This window comes from Polyodon spathula, chromosome 8, assembly GCF_017654505.1.
Source record: "Polyodon spathula isolate WHYD16114869_AA chromosome 8, ASM1765450v1, whole genome shotgun sequence".
Classification (NCBI taxonomy): domain Eukaryota; kingdom Metazoa; phylum Chordata; class Actinopteri; order Acipenseriformes; family Polyodontidae; genus Polyodon; species Polyodon spathula.
The window spans coordinates 22,600,926-22,617,544 of NC_054541.1; the positions used below are offsets into that span (position 1 = coordinate 22,600,926).

Below are 16,619 nucleotides of genomic sequence, written 5' to 3' on the forward strand. Positions count from 1 at the left end.
GACAGGACATAGAGAGAAGAAATCGTGGCCAGAGTGCTAGTGTTAACAAGGGAAGTCCAGAGAAGTCAAGCAAAAATAAAGTCAGCTTTGTTGGAAGCTGAGCAACAAATCCAAAGGGCACCAGAGAGAGTGCTGGGGGGTGTGAGCACAGGAAAGGGGGAGAGGCAGGGAGAGCAGGTTAGAGGAGTTAGATTTTTAGTGGCAGGGATGAGCCAGAGGACAGGAGTGGGAGGAGAGGATTACGGGGATAGTTTTATTTTTAAACCTGACACCTCCTTATGTCAGACAAACATCTAGTTTAGTGAGGGGCTATTCTATGATTATAAAAAGCTTTCTGGGGTTGAAGGTGGGGGCCCCACTATATAATCTGATGGGATTTGTAACAGGGTGAACATCCCTGTTCAGTATTTATTTTAGAATGGGGTTTCCCCCTCCGCCCCTGTACTGTATTTTGTGTTTATTTTATTTATTAATATATAAATGTCGGCGAACGCCATGCGTTTGTTTTGTTATTGTTTTTATTTTTGTTCTGGCAGAGAAGGCCCGTCCTCTGCCAGTTGCTGATTTAAAACCTCGTGCAGAAGGTGGCCATCTCCCGAATTAATTAAATGATTAATTTATTGCTAATCGGGAGATGGCCACCTGCATAAATACCTGCAGCTCTCTGCTCTCAAAATAAAACAGGTTAACAAAAATAAATCACGAACACAGAAACACATAGGTCAGGCTGGGCAAATTGCCTTCACTGTTCACTGTTCTCTCCTCTCGTGCTCCCGTTCTCCACTTCCGAACACCCACACCCGGAGTGCAGAGAGCTGCAGGTGTTTAAGCAGGTGACCATCTTTATTGTGTCAAATAACTATGACATGCCAATAGGACACAAAATGTTTTAAAAAATAGGCAAATTGTTTAGTTTAGTCCATGCTCTTTTATTAGCCAACCGTTATCAGTTTGACTTTACAGGGACGGTGGGGACCCCTAGGAGGCGGGGCCTTGTGCTTCAGCCCATGTAGCCCATTGGCTTAACACAGCCCTGTCTGTGTTGCATCACTGTTGCAGTTATCCCTGGAGAGCGCTACCCTATCATCCTTAAAATATAAAAAAGACAAGGACAGAAATCAAAAGTGAATGAAAATAGTACACACTTTAACTGCTGTTTGTATGGCACATGAGCTCAAACTAACCTAAAAAATGCAGTTACACTGAAGCTCTGTGTACAACTGAAATTATTGCCCAAGAGATGCTGCATAGTACAACCAATCACCCCATAAATTATCTGTGTTTCTGACACCTTACAAGTTAATATCAATACTGTAGACACTGTATTTTCTCCTTGGTGGCAATGTCAATTTAAATACATTACTATGAAAAGAGCACTGGGACACAATAATAAGTAGTATGTATGGAGGGTAGTAATGTATGGTACCACTTTATAACAAAGCAGAAATAATGATGAATAATTATCATGGAAGCAAACTGGAAATGTCTGATAACTGCTTCCTGCTAATGTCACCAGTATGGAAACATATGGTTCACACAAGAGATCTGGGGACTCAAATGTTGCTAATATTTTCAAATAATTGTCAATAGCTTAATATATATTATTACAGATACCATACTTCACTTCAAATTTGCCATATGGCGTACTGGTACTTTCAAATATTAGCATGTATTATGTATGCTTTTGAAGCATTAAACTGTTATAATGGATTAATTGAAACATATTTTTGGGATTTTTGCTACAGCTGGAAAATGAATTAGTCATCACCTTCTATTAAATGCACAATATATTTCAGTTTAACCGATTTCATTTGATATCATTTTTAACACAAATAGCTTTTAGGTTTTTTTTGTAACTTTTTTTGCAGAGTATATCTTTGTATGTAATCAAATGCATTATAAATACCAGTACAGGCATTTTTAAACAATACTTTGTGGACCACTTTTAAAGAAGTACACTTTACTCTAATTATAAAATGGCAGTTGTGACTGTCAAATGCAACCATATTGGGTCAGTTCAGCTGGGAAAATAATCAAAATCACCTGAAGTATAAGCTCAAAGAAGCCCTGTATTTAGAACCACGAAGACACACCACATCATGGGAGCAGCGAAGGGAACACATTCAAGTCAAGTGTTTTACTTAGACAAGCAATTGAATTGGACCAAAGCTGTTTTACTGAGTAAAAGCTTAAGCCCCTTTCACACTGGCATGATCTACCTGGGCCAGAACCTACGCGATTTCACACTGCTTTTGATAAAGCAGGGTTGACTTCGATGACAGTTGCAAGTGCACAATGCGTGTATCAATGCCCCAGAAGCAACTTGTTACTGATGTTTCCATCCAAACTTATCTGGATTGAACCGTCAGCCATATTTTTAATTCGAGCAAATGTTTCTACATCCCTGCTGCAATCTGACTCATGCTGTGTCTCAATCAACAAAAATATGGCTAAACAGAAATGTTCCTTGTGGAAGTGAAACTTTCATGCAGGCATGGCTGATTGTTATTGCGTCGGCTAACGAACAGCCACAAAGCATTCTGTGTGGCTCAACCCGGGTCAACGCATGTCACCCCACATCCTGAGGTGGGTCACTGGGACCTGGGTTAAGGTACTTGGTTTCACACTACGTAGGATTTTGACCCAGTTAGCCAAGACCCGGGTAGGAGTGCCAGTGTGAAAGGGGCTTTAGATTATTGTTTCAATGCCTGAGAGGTGCTGATATAGCTGATAGAATTGAACTCTACTGATACCAGACTTATAAGGTCCGCTACGAATGTGAAGAATACAGAGACAGGGCCATTTAATACAGACATTTAAATGAAACGTGTTATTTATAGATATGTATGGACCTCCCCAGTCGATTTTTTCTTCCCAGAAAACATATTGTTCTAAAACACTCAGGGTTCAAGTTATTGATTTCTTGGTTTCTTTAAAATTATTATATTTAGATAGTTGTCAAACAATTTACATTATAATATTGGCTGTAATATATAATACGCTATAAAACTAAAAAATAGTAATAGTACATTTTCTTGTTTTCTTACCAAAGATTTTGGATTGAGCTCCTGTGATCATTGAAGTAACAATGCCGTGGCAACCACATAGAACTTTGTACCTTCTTCCTGTCAGTATGTCAAAGACTGACATACAAGAAAATTATGCTTTTGCACATTTGATGTGCTTTTCCTTTAGAATCCAAGTTAATAACATTTATACCACTTGCTGACTCTCTGCTGTAGATCCTTTACAGGCCCTCCCATTCACAGATGACCTCTTCTCCCACAATACTATCCAAGTACTACTGTGGCACATTTTTATACAATATCATTATGCATATCTACATATAAGCTAATAATCAACAACGATGAAGATTATAAATGTTTTTGTTAGCCTTAAAACATTAATCAGCAGCATACCTACAACAGTTCAGAAGCTCCAGAAATGACATATACTCCATACTGTATTAGCCTTGGTACCTAACATGTACTGTGATAGTTTTACTATGCTTTACAATAAGTAAAATGCTTGGCTGTGATTTGTTTTCTAAAATATTTTACTAAGTTTTACTGCGCATAAATCACAGTGATTTTTATCCATCACTGTTTTTTGAGTGTAAACTAAGCTTGTTTCTTTTTTTAAAAAATACATCCAATAAAGCTTTTATGGCCCCAGAGTATAATCATTTTCATATCAAGTTGACTTAAGTATTCATTGAGTAATAGTGACACCTATTGGGCACTATGTATCTAATTATTTACAAGGGTATTTCATGGTACACTTCCATCTTTCAGCTTCTCAGTGTTTGTCCTAGTTTGATTTATCAGTACAATATTATACTTGTATACTGACATAGCATAGCATAGCAGGTGTCGTGAGTCAGAGGCTTTAATAAGCTTAAAGTACAGATTCATATCTGATCATCAGCTACAAAATGATTGAGATAAAATGGAAATAAAACAATCTAATAAAAGATTGACATGAAAATGTAATTTGTATGTATATTATATACCATGTTCAATATAGAAAATGACATGTATTTGTGTGTTATCCATTCATCCATTAGTTCCAGGTAAGTAAAGCAATGAAGTATTCAATATTTATTTCTGGTTGGGAGATGCATTATTGTTGATCCCAAAAATATGAGACACAAAATATTGAACCCCTATGTTCAATATTTTCAAACCTATTTCATAGTGTAAATGAGCCTTTTTTCATATCATTCCTGCCCATTTTATTTAAACAGATTAGAAAACTGCTTGCTTCTCAGGCACCATGGGGCCTGGAAGTTAAAAGACAGCTCCATGTGTCATTTTAATATCTTTTAATAAGTCATGAGCAGTTGTGTCCCCCCTGTCTGCCCAAAAGGTGAGATATTCTTCCGGATTCTGAACTCTTAATCTTTCAAAGATGAAGGCAATGACAAAGTAAACTACAGGAAGTCTAATATGATAAATTGTCACTGGCATTGAATAGAAGGCTTTTCTTTATTTTTTGTAACAAAAAGATGTGTTGGTGATTGATTGAGATCCAAATTTTCAGTTTACATACACTAAGTTTTTAGTATTTGTCAGAGAAAGTGACACATGTATAGATAAACTAACAAGTGTAATGGTTTTGTCTCAGGATGAGGGTTTGAAGCGATGGAATTACAGGCTTTGTTACCGTTCCAGTGAGAACATGCCTGGGCAGGTTATGATGCTGAGAGGACTCTTAGGTATCAGGGGCCATTCATCTTATTGAGTCTCACAGTATAAGGCATTGCTGCAGGTCGGGGACTCCTGCTCACCTAGTTCAGATAAATTGGTTTTGTGAATCAAGAAGGGTAAGGGTGGCAAATCTGGTTCTGATGGCAGATCCACCCAAGGCTTAATAGATATCAACAAAAATTGAGGTTTAATTCCACTGGTTCAATTATACAGTTTAGTACTTGTTTGGAAAAAAATGTCTGGAATGGAAGGGGAAACATTGTCCACTGGGTCTTTAGCCCGATTAGTTGTACAATCAATCAAGCCCAAGGCTCTAGGTCAGTCACACCTCCATGATCTCTGTTAGGATCTGTAACAATGGGGATTTGTTACACACGCGGGTCGTAACTGAACAATAGAGGCAACACACAGATTGGCACAGGTGCGCAGATTTAATTAACACAAGTGCCAACACTAGGGTACCAGCAATAGTAGCCCTATTGTCACATTAAATAAACAAAACAAAGCTAAAAAATAAAAGTTTGCCACACTAGGCAAGCGCTAGTTACACAAAAAGAAATGTCCCGCTCTAGGAACCTCCTACTCTACCCCTCTCGTACACTGTTTGGGATCAACATCCCCTAAACTAACCTATTCATGGGCTTTCTCATGACGACTCCTGCCTCTTCATACGGGCTCGGCTGGGCAATGCCTTCTCGAGCAGCGTCTCGCAGTTGAAGGGTTCCATAGCAGTTCATTCTGTTGAGTGGATGCTCTCCTGGGTTGTGGTCGTATACAAGGGAAGATGCTCCCAGGGTTAGCTCTGGCTCCATAGTTTCAGTTGCTAGGTTGAGTACTACTAGGTACGAGTCTGCAACACAACAAACAAAGCACAGCAATCTTCTCTCAGCGTCTGTCTGTATGGTTGTGGCCATGCAGTAGCCTCCAGCTGTAGCGCAGATGTAACTTTCCGGAATCCCCCCACTGAAGCCAATGAGTTGCTTAGCAAGTCCCAGCCGCTTCCCTAAAGGCACACATGCACTCCAAAAACCAACGATCCGTGTCACAGGATCCAATAGACTCTATTGATTTAAAATATTTTGTAAATATCTACAGGAATAGCTATATATTTCACTGCAGTACATTTGCATTGCCAGAAAGACTGGACCGGTAAAATTGTATTATCATTTAGTGATTAGGAGGATTGCTGAGACCCTGTACTGCATAGTCATCTAGCTAGTGTTAGGATTCCATCTACAAACAATGCAAGGTTAATTTACAATAGCTTCCTGCCCAGGTTGCATGTATTCTCAATAGCCACATGGCAGTATCCATCCCTTACAGCAGGGGTTCCCAAACTTTTTTTTTTACCTGAGGCCCACCTGTTTAGCTGCTATAGGCCCTGCGGCCCACTATTAGCAAATGATAAATTCAAAACAGTTTTAAACCTGTACCACTGTAAATATAATATAGTACAATTCAATTCAATACAATATTTATTTACTGTATATAACGCATTTCATCAAATGATCTCAAAGTGCTTTAACACAGATAACACAATAAAACAGCAGAGAAAATACATAAATATAAAAAAGGCAAATTTATAACAATGTGTTTTTAATCTAGGCACAAATGGCCAAATCTTAGAATAATTTTGGAGCTTTATAACAAAAAGCCCTTCCTCCTGTTTTTATTATTTATTTTTACTTTGGGAATAAGCAACAATCCTGCATTCTGTGATTTAGAATTGTGATTAGGATTATATGGAGTCAGCCTATCCTGTAAATAAATAGGTGCTAGTCCATTCAAGCCTTGTAAGTTAAAAGCAGATCTTGAAATCAACTCTAGATTGCACAGGGAACCAGTGCCAGGAGGCCAACACAGGGGTGATGTTTACTTCTCTTACTTCTAGTCAGAACTCTAGCAGCAGCATTCAGAACCAGCTGCAAGAGAGACAAAACACAGTTTGGAATAACAGAAACCTAAGTATTGCAATAATCAATCCTAGATTACACAAAGGCATGCACTAGTCTTTAGGCTACAGAGGTATAGAGATAATAGGTCTGTTTTGCAATAGTTCTCAGATAATAAAAAAATATGATTTACTAATGTTCCTAATATAAGTCTCAAAGGAAAGATAAGGGTCAAATACGACACCCACATTTCTAATTTATAGTTTTAATTCTCAAGGGAGACTGCTAATGTCCAGCTGAAGTGAATCAGCATTATTTAACTAGTTCTGTGAGCCCAATAGCATAACCTCAGTTTTACCCAAATTCAACATTAAAAAATTCAGACATACAACAATTGATGTCAGCAAGGCAATAAACTATATTAGAGTCACACAATGAGTCAGTGGCTGAGTTGGGATTTGAACTGGGGACCTTCTGGTTACACAGCCTCCTATAAAGACAAACATAGCTGAGCATCCTCCACATAAACGTGGAAATATACACCATGTCTGCATATGTCAAAAAGGAAGCAAAAGGAAAATAAAGAGCTTAAAACAGAGCTCTGTTGGAAACCCCAAACTATTTCAAACAATGGCGATTTCTCCTGCCCAACTGAGACAGACCTAAACCAAGATAATTAAAAAAAAAAAAAAGAGTTGTTCACAGTGTCAATCTAATAGAAAACTGAGACAGCCAGAGCTAATCAAGAAATAATTTAATAGAAATGTGTAGATTAAACACAGTTCTTTCTAGAACTTTCTACAAGCTCCACAAATTAAATAGGTACCAGGAAGCAAGTCCTTGATTAATTAATCATGTGATCCAGTCATATGGGTAAATATAAATTATGACCTGTACATGGTGCCAACACTTGCACTGACAATAAATGGTTCGAATTCAGCCAGCATCTTTAACTACTACAGATCCCAGAATGCATTGCTTCTTCGTTACACTAAAAAGATTCCGGGCATCCCATGAATCTGTTGCCTGTGGCTCTGGCGTTCCACATTGTGTGCTAGTTTCTGTAAAATAGTTACACATTGTCAGAAGCTGTATGCTTTTCTAAAATATAAATCGAAATAAGCAATGCGTCGACTTGGGTCAGTACAGCAAAAAATATCGTGTGTTTTTCAGACTGAAGTGAAGAATGAGCCTTCAACGAAACGCGAATATCAGGTCAGTAGAAAAATAATAATACATGCGCTGTAGCGATCATGCATGTTAATACAGTGACATGACCAGTATTTATTTCTTGTTATTGTTTTAGCTTATTTTATAATTGTAATTGTTTAATTAATAAACAAATAAGCATTATTACATACACCAAAAGAGGATTAGGCCGTAACATTTTATTTAGTGTGACCTTTCAGTGATTGGTGTGCCAAACATACTGCTGTTTGTTGCACACAAAGTTAAATAAGGTTTGCAACGAGCACAGATCACGTTACCACACTTATTATATGATGTACGTTACATTATGTCACGTCAATTAATACTACACATATAGTACGTCATTCAGAGCTGTTAACAGTCAGTAGGGAACATGTAGAACACACACGTGTGTGTGTGTGTGTGTGTGTGTGTGTGTGTGTGTGTGTGTGTATATATATATATATATATATTATATATATATATACACATACACACATACACACTAACACACACACACACACACAATATTCCATACACAATTCCATACACGCAAACCAGTCAGTGCAAAACATTTGAAATTGAATTCGGTGCCAAGTACTTCACAATTCAAATATGATGTCAAAAGTTTGTGATTGAACTTTTGACATATATAAATATACATGGATACATACAATGTATTCAGTTTAAATGTTTTAATGCTAAGATTTTATTAAGATTCAATAGTATTTGTATTGGGGAGCAGACAGCAGATGCAGGTTGTGAGATGCAACTAGGCCTATATTTTACATATCTCACTATATTTAGCCGTGGCAAATCACCCAAGACCAGTCTATAAGTCCATTTTGATTCTGTAAGATGCTATGTGTCTTGATGGCCAGTTTTTAATTTGTACTTTCCGTTGCAAGTAAATAAACAATTGTATTGGCACTGCATATTTGATTTTCCTCAATGTCAGAAAAAAAAGCCAGTATCTTACAGAATGCAGAGCAAGCCAGAAAGAGCAGTTGTAATGATGAAAAGAAAGGCCTGAATAGTGTGGATTGAGTCAATCAGTGAAGCAGGTTGATTTGTCTCATTATTACAAAACACTTACAGATAACACAGTACTGCTTATACAGTATTTTCTGTATACTGTTATGTGTGTAATCATTTTGTATTTGTTCATACAGAAATTCAGAGTTTTAGCAACTGAAACCCTGAACCCTAAGGTGCAGGAATCAGACATAACAAGTGCAGTTCCAACTGAAAAACTGGATGGCACATGCTGCTATGTATCTACTTACAAAGGTAATCGAAGACCAGCAATAAAGCTAGTAAAGGTCATCTAGTATGAGTCTGTATGTATGGTGGTGTACATTTTTCTGATGTGTTTATATTGTAATGCAGGGAAACCATATCTTTGGGCTCGACTGGATAAAAAACCCAACAAGCAAGCTGAGAAGAGGTTCAAGATGTTCCAGCATTCCAAAAAGGTTTCTGAATGTAAAGGTGAGTTTGGTTGTGAGCATGGTAGTGGTCTCTGCCTAAAAGAACACCCCTCGGAAAGCAAGTAAAGGGTTCTCTTATCCGAAGTGTTCTTTAAGACGGAGTTGTCCACCAGACGCAATATGAGTCAGTCAATAAATAAATATTTATTACTTGTGATGATTCATGTGCATCAACATATGAAAGGAATAAAAGAAAAAAAAAGCAATAGGTAAGTGTATGTTAATAAGCTTTAATAATAAAGTAACAAACTAACATTAATAAACTGTCAAACTAAATTAACACAGCACCCCTACGCATGTTAAAAAAATGCAGCAGCTCTAGATTAATTATGAATATCTGTACAGGAGCAGTATTCAAGACATGCACACAATTATTTAACAGAATGGTGAAGCAACTCACCAGAACGGAAAACATCAAATTGCTTGTCGACTTTCAAGATTCAGGTTTTTTTCAGGAGCTCGAACAATTTCCAACTTTTTGTAACAAGAAAAACAGCAGTGCATTTCGCTGTTTTTTCAGTGCCATTTTGTAGTGATGAGGTGCACTCGTGGAAATCAGAATACAAAACAAGGCAATGATATGACGGCGGATCTGGAAAGATATAATAAACCAATCTGTGTGCCTGTTGTGATAAGTCAATTTTGAAAAGATTGAATAAACCATTTGAATTTAAGTTTGATGATGATGGGTTATCAGGTTACAAAACAGTACTGTATCAGTTGTGAACGAATCGCTGTCGGTGCCAAGATGGTGTTCTTTTAATCAAAGTTCCTGTTCCTTTTAGCGGAGCATTTACAATGGGGGGAAAATCAGTTTCACCACAAGGGTATTATCTTAAGAGGTCTGAATTTTGACCTAATAATGCTGCCATATTATGGTAGTGTGATTTTAATTTTCCTTGGGTATAGACAGTAGTTATTATCTTAATGTTTGGTACTCAGCTTTATCAGTGATACAGATATTTTTTACATTTCCATTTTAGTTAATTTACAAGCCATTTGGATATGCCATTTCCCTCATTACAAAAACTCAAGTTTGTTATTATGTATACTTTCTTTTTAGTTTCTTTTGTTTTTATTGATTTATTTATTTTCTACAATAGCAGGAATCATTAAAAACAAACTCAACTATCCCCTCCTCCATATTTAGCATTTGTCTGGAACGTAAAAGAAGACTTCAGATCAGTTCCAGAATCCTGGATTATTGCTCATGGAGTTACACAGTGCAATGGATATCCACAGCCAGATGAAAATGGTCACATTCCAGGTAGACTGTGTAGCAATGTCAAAGTTACTGGATTAGCCAAGCTGAAATAAGCCAAAAAAAGGAGAGTGTTGATAGACAGGCGAATCTGGTAACTGAACGATACGTGTTCAAAATAATAATTAAAAGCTTCACTTTTGATCCAAACAGAACAGCCCACATTAAAGATCTTTTAGTTCTTCATGAAGATGTTTTATTTGGATTGAAAGGGCCGGTCTTTGTGCCCCCTTAAGTCATGTAGGTGGATAATATACTGTAGGTAGCACCTCAAACTTCACTTTGTTCATGTTGTAGAGATATTCAGATACTAAAGTAGAAAAATATCATCATAAATAGTGTAAAACTTATGTGGACAAAAGCTGTACAATGTATTGTTGTTTGTAGTATTAATGAGAAGTAGTCATTTTCATCAGTTGTGCTGGGAAGTGACTGTATGATCATTGCTGTTTCTTTTTTAAGGTTGGGTTCCGGTAGAGAATGATAACAAGCAGTACTGCTGGCATTCTTCTGTGGTAAATTATGAGATTGGAGCAGCACTGGTTTTGAGACCCCACGCAGAACATCAGGAGCTCCTTGAAATCACAACAGTGCCACTGCATGAGCTTCTTGAGCAAACCTTAGAACTTATAGGAACCAACATTAACGCAAATCCATATGGTAAACACAGTTAAACAGAATCTTCTGAATTTGAAATTAAGATTCCAATATTCTGTTTCAGAAACATGGATGTTTGAGACCTCAGTTAGTTGAAGGTTTAGTCAAATTTAATTTATCCTTTTGATGCACCATACAGTGTAACATTTTGAAAACACTAATGTCTGTATATGCGCATTCAAACCGTAAACGTGAACCTAGTGGTGACAATTAAAACTTGTTTTAAATCATAACCAAAACTGTCCCACTACGGTACCGTTCTTTAACATTTCTGTTTTTATTAATGTTGATTCTGTGTTCATTTGTTTAAAACATTTTTTTATTTAATTCTTAGGACTAGGCAGTAAAAAGCAACCAATTCACCTGCTTGTTTCTCATGGTGTGCTGGAAATCCAAAGTCCCCCAGCTGTGAACTACCAGCAGCTGTTAGGATGGTTTCAGGGATGTGAAGAAGGAAAAGTGGAAGGCATTGTTTGGCACTGTTCTGATGGAACCTTAATTAAGGTAATTAAAAAATAAATAAATAAATTTAAATTAACAAGTTCTTTCGTATTAATCTTGTTTTTTTCTTTGTGCAGCTTCACCGTCACCACCTGGGTTTGCGATGGCCAATTGAAGACACTTTCTTGAACTCAAGACCAGTTCTCGTCAATGTTGATCTGACTCGTTACGAGTGGGATTTCAGACCAAAGTCTTTATTTACAACTTTTTCAGAGTTCAATGGACGGCAGTTTGACCATTTAAAAGACATCTGTTTTGAATAGTAAGAAAATAATAGGAAGCCCTAACAGCTTTCCTTTCATATTTTCCATCTAAAAAACATTGCTTTGTTGAAAATGGACTTTAATTAAAAAGACAGTGCAACTGAATCCCGTATATTGTTTTAAATTATTCTATTCTTAACTGCAGATGACCAACCACAATTAACAGCTTTGACTACGGCTGAAGGAATGGAGCCATGAAGAACACAACTACAGTTAAAAAATGTGCACATGTGAGGGTGAGAGGTCATTTATTATGTAGAAAAAAAAGCAAGTCGTGCAAAAAATGCCTTGCGCAACTCAGTGGCATTTTGTTGAGGACCACCGCATGTTTACTGTCCTCTGGAGAATAAATAAATAAATCTGCCCTAGTATAGAATATTGAATAATACAAAATGCAATCATACTGGCCACTGGTGTCCTATGACGATATATTGTGAAAAACAAATAAAAATAAATTTGAATGACATTCCTGTTTTTCTCCCCTCTGTACATTTTATTTTTAACACCTTATTTGATTAATGATGGTACCTCATAACAAGCATAAAATGTGAGAGGGGGGAGCATATGGATGAAAGATGAATGCAATGGCTAAAATATAAAATATACTGCCAATTTCATAGAGTGATTACTCATAAGGTACATGGGAGGACATTTTTACAAGGGCAGCTTATGAGCAAATGTTCCTCATTTAAAATAACAATAGCGAAACAAAAGCAAGTATTAACATTCACGGTTACATTTATTTACAATGCATCTCACTTTTATAAAATAATTTGCAGAATCATTTTCACAAACAAACATTGTTTCCATAAATAATATTTAGAAGTATATACAAAAAAAAAAAAAAAATCTAAAATTAGCTTTCTTTTCCAGCACTACTTAACACTGTTATAGAATAGTAATCACTTTCTGATTCAGCCTCATGTGTACTGCTTATTTGGCTAATTTCACAAACCTTGATTAGCAGTAATCTTGCATTTAGGTAATTCAAGATTACTGCTAATCAGGGTCTGTGAAAACATTGCTGTATGATTTTGCCTAAAATGAAAAATCCAGCAACTGTTAGAGAAAACAGGTTGGTGATGTGATTGAGAGGAATTTTCATTTAGACTAAAACCAATAGGACATGCAGATTTTCTGTCAACTTTGTAGGTGAAATGACTTAGGTAGCACCACCCTAGCTAATATGAATAAAAGTAACAAATAAATATGGTACAACAGGTACTATATAGGAGGGAGAAACATAAGAATCTTAGTTGTTACTGTTAAAAAACAACGGTATCTAAACAAAACAACCGATACTGGCCAATTGGTGTATTTTCTGTGCAGAATCATATGTAACAAAAATACAACAAATGATGTTACATTTAACAAGCTTTCTTCCTGATGTAACAAAATACAGTACAAACAGTACTACGCTAGTGTAACAATGGAGGCACGTTACAACGCCATGAGATTTGTCATGGATTTATCGGTAGATTTTTTTTTTTTTTTTCTTTCGGGGTTGTTCCTATATTTTGGTCAGTGGATACATTAGCTGGGATGTTACCCTGAACTCAAAACTGGTCTGAAAGCTTCTTAAGCTGCTCCTCCAGGAGAATATTCCTCTTCATGTATTGATTCCAATTGTACTTCAATTTTTCAAAATCTTCAAAGAAAGTGGGGTCAAAGTTCTCAAGTTCTTTTCTCACATTTTTACTTCCCAAAATGTGCAAGTAAGACTTTTAGGTATCATTCTCTTAAAGAGGCTTTTGGTCAGGTAGATGTAAGGGATCCATGCAGAAAAAGCAAGTTTACACAAGTTTAACCTTATTCCAAAAGGTACTTTATTTTTTCTATACGTCACCAATTTAAAACAAAAAGACCCATATTCATAAAAGACGGCAGAAATTTCTGACCATTAAAAAAAAAAAAATACTGGGTAGTATTTAACATGAGATTTATGAAAGTAGTGCCTGGTTATTTTACCGGCCAGTAATGGTTGTACACGTGATTTGCCGTCACAGATTGTTACAGAGAGATTATATCTAACAATGTATGCAAATGAAATGTGGCCCCTATTTAAGACGTCAGTGGTTTACACCGTCATATTTTATACATTAATAGTGCTCGGCTTACTTAAAATGTATACACCATTGTGCTGAAATAACATGAGTGTATTTGCTGTACACATAACATTAACCTATGTTATATAAATCTGCACATTAGGCATATACAGCTATACAAAAGTTCTGCATCAACCTATAGAATTAGCACATTTTTCTTCAGAAAGTCTAATGAAACCTGCTGAATAGTGTAATGTTAACATATTGAATGACATACCGCTCTTGTTTTCCATATGGTTGTTCATACCATTTTTTGTTTTTTTTAATTGTCTCAATCCTAAAATTCTAGGCGATGCAAAACTTATAACCTAGCGCACTTTCTTTTTACTTTGGCCTATAAGCTAATTTAATCATATTACACATTGAGCATAATTATTGGATCATTATTTCTTTAACTATTACTATTGGCTTAAATACATCTAAATGCAGAAATTATGCTAAGAAATTATACCGTTAAGATACATTTCATTCTGTGCCTGACCTGAGGCATGTGTTAATTATGATACTGGACAATATAAATCATAAATCTGCACAATACAGATTTATGAATCAGACAAATATTATGTTAAATGAGAAAAATTGGTCTCTAAGGGCATGTTATTCTAACATCATGATGAGTGATGCTTGATGGTAAATGCTGTTTACGCATCACCCGATGAAATACTGTCATGTGAAACACTTACTGGCACAATAAAGGAAACAGTAATTTTTATGAATATGGGTGATAATATGCACTCACATATACCGTTGCAGTTTATTAAATATCTGGTGTATGCCAAGTAATCACCTGTAAGTGTCTAGGTCTGCAGCCTTGAGCTGGGATTGCAGTTCCACCAAGGTCCCCATCAATTTGTCATGTTTTATGCATTTCTCTACCAGCTCATCATACCCTAAATATGAAATAGCAGCATTTACTTAAGTTACAGAAGACATACTAAAGAGTCCTTTCATAACCTGAATTTCAGAGCTATGATCAAAGGTAATTTATCTGACTTGGTTTGCTAATTACCTTTGGGAAAAGGCTATTCCCATATGACGGCAAAGGATGTACAAAATCCAATTTTACTGTAGGGCCAATACCAGGTCCATCGCAAAAAGAAGTTCAGTAGAGCTCTCTGAAACAGCTTCAGTAATTAAATATGTGATTATTTTCATACTGCTATGGGCATTAATAATGTTGTGTGATTTAACTCTTAAAATTGCTTAAAGGAGAACTAACCAAGATTATTGTTTTTGCATATATTAGTAAGTATTACTGTATTTTTTGTGGCTGGGTTTTCTTACTTGCTAAACAGTTATTTCAAATTCCCATCTATGCGCAGAACAGAATAAGATCACTAGTGACATGAAGAGAGACACTGTTTTCCTTTCAGGATACAGGAAGTTTATAGCAATCTACTTGTTGGCATTATAAATACATTGCACTCATTAAGAAAGAACATTGAAACATGCCTTAACTAACATTGAAGAGAGATTAAAAGAGATATATAGTGTACCAAGTTCAGCAACACCCTCTCTTGTTGCCCCAATCTGCTGCCTATAAACCTTTAACTGGTGAACAAGCTCTGTCTTTTTCTTCTCCAGACAATCGTTGTTAGTCGTCAAAACAGATATGGAACATCAATGCTGTGTTGGTTTACAATTAAAAAAAAATCCTTGAGTTTTCACACTCCTGAATAGTTAAAATAATACAGTGTTTTTGTACCTGAGGAGCTGCAGCTCTCTGATAAGGCCTGGCTCAGTCTTTGCTTTGTCAGGGAAATGTTTTAGAAGTTCAATCTGAAAATCAAAGATTGTTTAGCAATAGATATAGTAATATGTAAATTAGGGATGCATCAAATCCAAGTTTTTGAGATTTGGCCGAAATTGAATCCATCTCAGAAGATTGGGCCGAATACTGAATCTACAAAAACTGTAGGAAACTGTTGAATGAAAAACAGACTGGCAGCTACTAACAAGGGACGTGCACAATCTACCATTTTGAGCCTTTTAATTCATAGTATTTATTACGAATGGAAATATATCCCTGAATAAGATTTCAGTTTGAAACTTATACAATTTACTGCTAGCCCCCTCACACCACAACAGAAATGTCAAAAAACGGAACTGTTTACCTTTACAAGGAGAGCTGCATCTTTGCCATAACCCACTATTTTCTTTAATGACGTTTCAACCTGTGTCACCTGATCTGAGAGTAGGGTTGCCAACAGGCTCCAGAATCTCGGGACACTTTAAGGAAAGTCAGGTTTTGTAACTCACCTCTCCAAACTGCAATGTATTCAGTAAAGCGAGTGTGAACTGTGCAAACTATCGCTAAATTAATTAAATTGTTTTACTTGGTTATCAAAAGCACACACATGCCTGCGAGGATCATTTCCATCAGTCAGACCTATACAGCAGCTGATTGGCTTTCTGAGTCTCTGACTAGGAGGGTCTGTGTGAAGCAAGAAATATTAGACAATTAGAAACTTTACCTGAAATGAAAGCGTGCAGGTGAGTGCAAAGTTATCTATAATAACGGTGTTGCACTATTTTGATAGACATTGTTTACTG

At 36.3% G+C, this 16,619-nt stretch overlaps 1 protein-coding gene across 1 annotated transcript; it reads left to right on the plus strand.

Annotated features, from left to right (window-relative positions):
• Positions 1–7,643: 7,643 nt before the first annotated feature.
• Positions 7,644–12,321, plus strand: c8h12orf29 (chromosome 8 C12orf29 homolog). The gene is made up of 8 exons (XM_041257200.1): positions 7,644–7,816; positions 8,962–9,079; positions 9,179–9,280; positions 10,430–10,546; positions 11,003–11,200; positions 11,532–11,701; positions 11,776–11,960; positions 12,107–12,321. Coding segments are annotated over exons 1-8 (981 nt in total). The 5' UTR covers positions 7,644–7,726; the 3' UTR covers positions 12,108–12,321.
• The last annotated feature ends 4,298 nt before the right edge of the window (positions 12,322–16,619 follow it).

Bases quoted from the DNA above. Each gene is read 5' to 3' on its own strand.
- c8h12orf29 (XM_041257200.1), top strand. From the start codon at position 7,727: ATGCGTCGACTTGGGTCAGTACAGCAAAAAATATCGTGTGTTTTTCAG. The intron at 9,281-10,429 runs GTGAGTTTGGTT...CTCCATATTTAG, and splicing joins AAAGGTTTCTGAATGTAAAG to CATTTGTCTGGAACGTAAAA. The intron at 11,201-11,531 runs GTAAACACAGTT...TTTAATTCTTAG, and splicing joins CATTAACGCAAATCCATATG to GACTAGGCAGTAAAAAGCAA.